General features: G+C 52.7%; 1 protein-coding gene across 1 annotated transcript; it reads right to left on the minus strand.

The window, feature by feature from the left end:
* Nucleotides 1–224: 224 nt before the first annotated feature.
* TMT1B (thiol methyltransferase 1B) lies at nucleotides 225–2,359 on the minus strand. Its single transcript, XM_004466060.5, has 2 exons — nucleotides 1,728–2,359; nucleotides 225–676 (listed from the first exon to the last, which is right to left on the minus strand). The coding sequence occupies exons 1-2, from the start codon at nucleotides 2,223–2,225 to the stop codon at nucleotides 440–442; spliced, it is 735 nt and encodes a 244-aa protein (XP_004466117.1). The 5' UTR covers nucleotides 2,226–2,359; the 3' UTR covers nucleotides 225–439.
* Between the last annotated feature and the right edge of the window lie 2,869 nt (nucleotides 2,360–5,228).

Here is a 5,228-nt window from a genome sequence, read left to right on the forward strand (position 1 = left end):
TTGTGACTTCTTTACTGAGTCTTGCTTCCCTGCCCCTAGGGACTCCGGGAGGGCCGCCCTTCATTCTGGCACCCTCGCAGCTCAGGACAAAGGTGCCGGTGGGGAGGGGCAGGTGGCCTGGCGTGGATGCACAGAGCAGCGTGGGGGCCGGAGGACGGGGGCAACCTCACTATGGGAAGAAGGGAAGGGAGTGTGTGCGAAAGTTGGGAGCCGCCTTTCAGAAGTTTGACAGAGCATACCGGCTCCCTTTCTTTGGTTAGGGAGGCAATCGTTTTTTTTTCACTGTGGAAAGGGGGAGAACGAAACTAGGAGTGGAATCGAATGGCTTCTCTCTTCCTAGATTCTTCTCAGCTAAAGATTGTTGTGGCTGGTTGGGGGGATGGCGCTGACGGGAGGCAGGGGAGGGAGCGTGTGCTCGCCCTGGAGCCTGTGGGAAGGGTTATTTCACAGCCTTCCCCATGATGTGGGGCCCCACGGGGAGCCACTTGAAGGGAGGGGGCTGTCGTTCCATCTGGAGTTCAGAGAACTGCGCGCGCTCGAGATCCTTCCAGGTCTCTCTGGTGAGGCAGCAGCCGTCCCCAATGTGTTTCCAGGTAGGTTCTAAAACTTGCTGCCACCAGAAGGCCCAGCTTCCGCGTGGCTCAGCCACATGCTCCCAGAAAAAGAACAATCCTTTCTGGAGAGAGGAGAGAGTCAGGGTCACTTACCTGCTCCCTCTACTCCTTCCCTCTGACCTGCCTTCACCCCGCTGACAGAGCATGCGCAGACCATGCGCAAACCGTGCGAGAACCGCTTGGCAAGATAAAGCTGCTGGTCTGAGATTTACAGAGCGCACCTTCCTGCTCCTGACTCTGTCTCTTCTGGCACCTACCCTCCCACTCAGAGTCCTTGTAAAGACCATCGCGTGACTGAGTGGGGACCCCTGGAGAGAGATCTTTAAAGCAGGCCCAGAAGGGTAGGTGGAGAAACAGGAGCCGTCACCTGTCTATACAGAGACGTTCTCTGCCCTCTCCCGACAGTGGGGCGCACGCATTCGCCTTCCCTGACTTCCCAGTAGACATCCCGGGGAGGCTCGGACCCAAGTCCTGACTGAAGCTGGGCTTGCTCGAGCTCTTCTCTCCTCTCTGCCCTCTCCATCCCCTGGATCTGAATTTACCAGCCACTGAGCTGGTGACTTCCAAATCCATATCTTTTTCCGAGCTCCAGGTGTGGAGCTCAGATTGGCTTTTCTGCTTGGCAGTCTTAGTGGCACCTCAGACCTAACAAGTTCCAAATAGGTTTCTGCTTATTCTTCCACATTTCAGCAAATGGCACTTTCACCCCCGACCCCTGCCCCACATTTGCCCATGCCAGAAGCCTGGCAACCACCCTAAACTCCTTTCTTTCCACACACAGTTCAAAATCTTGAGAATCTACTCCCCCCTACTCTCTCTACATAGAAAACGTTTTTTTATTTCCTCCTTCCTCCCCACTGGTCTTGCCCCCACTTTAGATCTCAATTTAAACATCATGTTCTTCAGGAAGTTTCCCTGACTCCTCCACCCTCCCTGCTTCTAAAGCACCCCAATCTTGCCCGTCATGACCCTGTTTCTATTCACCAGCAGGCGGGGGTGGAGCGGGGTATCTATGTGCTAGCAGGTCGACTTCCCCAGCCCGCCTGCCTCGCTCGCTGGGCGGCGGATGCCGTGTCTGCCTGTCCCTTGCCCATTCCCTGTCCATCTGCTCACCGGCCTCAGCACCCTCTGCACCTCCTGCAGGACCTTCCTCGGGCTCTGCACAGAACACAGCACCAGGGTGCAGACTACCACGTCCATGGAGCCGTCAGCCAGGTGTCTCATGTCCTCTCCGGGAGCTACCACAAACTGCTCGTACTGGAGGTGGCTGTTCTTAGCCATGCTCTTTGTCAAGAACTTCTTAAAGTGGGGGTTCGGGTCCAGGCAGGTAACCTTGCAGCCAGGCGGGTAGAACTGGAAGTTAGCACCGGTGCCACAGCCCAGCTCCAGCAGGGCCACCTTCCGAGAGCCTCCCATAAGCCCCTTTATATGGCCAAAGAGCTCCCGCTTCTTGCTCTCCATTTTGCGATTGCTCTTCTCGGTCAGCACAGCCATCAGGTAGGGGAAGAAGCTTTTGCACAGGGGCTGCCAGCAGCCCAGCAGGGCCATCAGGTGCAGGGGCAGGGTCAGGAGCAGCACCAGCAGCTGCACGAGTCGGGCCAGGATGTCCATGGCGGCCTGTCTCTGAGAGGTGCTGCCGTCAGGAACTGGCCTTTCTTTCTGCCCAGCCTTTGCAGACTCCCTGCCCCACTCCTACCGTGTGATAGGACTTTGTTTCCTGACTCCTGCTCAGCGAGGGCCTCTTCCACGGGGCACAGGCTCTTCAACAGGTTTTATGGGGGCAAAAGGGCAGGTGGCACAGGAGTCCTGAGTTCTGAAGGGGGTGGAGTGTGCCCGCTCACCTCTGAGTGGTCGGGAAGGGGATGTGTCTCAGCCCAGGTGTCACCGGGGTTGAACTGGCCCATGGGTCACCTTCTGGCTTCATTCTGTCCTCAGGGTTTCCCTGACTTACCCTCAGGGGTTTTTTAACTGTCCCATGCCTTTGCTCCCCGAGCAGGCCAAACAGAAAACAGCCAGCGGTGGCCTGATTGGTCAGGAGAAGGAGGAGGTTCCTGGCCCAAAGAGAGGCACTTTCTCCAAGGGCTGGTGTTTATTTTCAAATCCAAGGCCTCAAGGTCACAGAAATAGAGGAAAAGACAAGGGAGGAAAAGGCCAAACAGGGAAGAAGAGTCAGGAGACCTGAGTTCTAGCCTTAATTCTGCCATTAAAACTTGCTGTGTTGGGAAGCGGACTTGGCCCAATGGCTAGGGCATCCGTCTACCACATGGGAGGTCTGCAGTTCAAACCCTGGGCCTCCTTGACCCGTGTGGAGCTGGCCCATGTGCAGTGCTGATGCGCACAAGGAGTGCCCTGCCACGCAGGGGTGTCCCCCGTGTAGGGGAGCCCCACTTGCAGGAGTGCGCCCTCTGGGGAGAGCCTCCCAGCGTGAAGGAGAGTTCAGCCTGCCCAGGAATGCCACCACACACACGGAGAACTGACGCGGTGGAATAATGCAACAGAAGGAGACACAGATTCCCGTGCTGCTGACAACAACAGAAGCGGGCACGGAAGAGCACGCAGGGAATGGACACAGAGAACAGACAACTTGGGGGGGGGATGGGGAGAGAAATAAAATAAATCTTTAAAATAAAACAGAAAACAAAACTTGCTGTGTTCCTTTGTTTGCTGGGCCTCAGTTTCTCATCGGTAAAATGGATGGGCCTTACATACTTTCCCAGGTCTCCTCCAGCTCCCATCTGAGGAGAGTGGGTAAGCTGCAGCAGCAGGTGGCTGTAGGTGAACGCCCAGACCCTATGATCCCTGAACCACAACCGAGGACAGTATTGCCAAGGCCTCCAGACCAGGCCAGCGGGGGCCACCTAAGCAGGGAAGTCTCAAAGGTCAGACTTTCGGGTCATAGGCGGCTTTGCAGAAAGTCTCTAGGTTATTAAATGACAACTTCTCTTTTGGCTTAAGCCTCCTGCAAAGTCTTGGGGGCAGCTCCCCATAGATGGTCCTGAAGGCTGTAAACTAAATGCACAGTTACCAAAGGAGATTTAATTAAGAAAACCAACAAATTGGTGTTATGCAACAGGGAAGTCACAGCAGTCTAAAGTCTCACGAGGGGTATTTTCCCCGAGCCAGTGATGGCTTTGGGGGAAAGGCTGAGCTTAAACAGAGTCCCTGCCAAAGTCCACCACCTTTGTCCTGCTGGTCAGTCCTGCTGGTGGGTCTGCCCCGGCCAGCTAGGGTGTTAGAGGAAAGGTTGGGGGACAGCTCCTGAGTCAGGCAGGGAGGAGCTGATTCAGGAAAGTGTCTTTTCTACGGGGCTGCCCAAGCCAGCGTGGTCTTTCTGCTCAGGCCCAGGAGAGAGGTATCTGTGCTGCCCTCAGCTTCGACACATTCTCCTCTGGGCTTCATTTCTGCCATGGACTGTAAAGGAGTCAGCAATTCTTCCTATAGTAGGATGTGAGTTCCTGTCCTCCAGTTCACAGACACGTGAACAAAGGATCCAGCAACGAAGGAGGGGCAGTGTTGGAAGCCTGCTCAGAGCACCAGTGGGCACAGGACCTGTTTCAGTGTCCTTGACTGCTCAAGCAAATACCATGAAATGGTGGAGCTTAAACAATGGGAAATTACTCACTCACAGTTTTGAGGCTGGGAAAATGTGCAAATCAGGCATCACCAAGGCAATGCTTTCTACCCTAAGACTGGGCGTTCTGGGGCTGGCTGCTGGTGATCCTTGGCTCCACTGTCACATGGCAAGGCACACGGCGGTGCCTCCTAGTCTTTCCCTCCTCTTCTAGGTTCCATAGATGACCTTGTTTCCTGTGGTTTTTTCTTTCTTTGTTTGAATTTCGTTCTTTTATAAAGGACTCTGGTGATAGGATTAAGACCCATCCTGATTGAGGTGGGTTGGTTATACCTTAACTAAAGTAACCTCAACAAAATTCCCACTTAGAATGGGTTCACACCCACAGGAATGGGTTAAATTCCTGTTTTTCTGGGGTACATACGACTTCAAACCACCCCAGGAACTTCTGTGGAGAAAGACAGGCACAGTCAAGCAAACGGAGAGACAAAGAGGTCTTCAGAGCGGGGATAGGAAAGGAGGGTGTTCCTGGCAGAGACAAAAAAACAGGTGTACTGGGCAGTGTCTCTTTCTGGAAAGGGTGAGTAATTTAGTTTAATGGAGTATGGTGCGAATTGGAGAAGTGGTGGGATGTGAAGTCAGAGACTAGTCATTCTTTAGATGAAGGTTTCTTTATTTGAAGAATCACTAAACAATTTTTAAAAATAAAAAAGTAATACAGTCACATGGTACAAAATTTAAAAGCTGTAAAAATTCTCTCTTCCACTCCCAATCTCCCAGCCACTCAAGACCCCTTGATGGGAGCATTCAATAAATTCACCAGTTTCCTGTGACTCCTTTGGAGATAATGTGTGAATGAACAAGCAGTACACACACACACTACATATTTCAAAGCACATACATATATATGTAAACACATTCCCCTTTCTTTACATAGATGGTAGTATATTGAACACACTCTTCTATGTTTTGTCTCCCTCTCTCTGCTCTTTTTTTTTCTCTAAGTACAAGACAGTTTTTTTTTATTTTTATTTTTAAGATTA

Source organism: Dasypus novemcinctus, chromosome 12 (genome assembly GCF_030445035.2).
Source record: "Dasypus novemcinctus isolate mDasNov1 chromosome 12, mDasNov1.1.hap2, whole genome shotgun sequence".
In the NCBI taxonomy this organism is placed as follows: domain Eukaryota; kingdom Metazoa; phylum Chordata; class Mammalia; order Cingulata; family Dasypodidae; genus Dasypus; species Dasypus novemcinctus.

What these genes read in the sequence shown, in the direction of transcription:
- TMT1B (XM_004466060.5), bottom strand. Translation starts at nt 2,225, where the DNA reads ATGGACATCCTGGCCCGACTCGTGCAGCTGCTGGTGCTGCTCCTGACC. An exon ending in TGCAGAGGGTGCTGAGGCCG is followed by an intron (nt 677 to 1,727) that starts GTGAGCAGATGG and finishes TCCTCTCTCCAG; the next exon opens with AAAGGATTGTTCTTTTTCTG.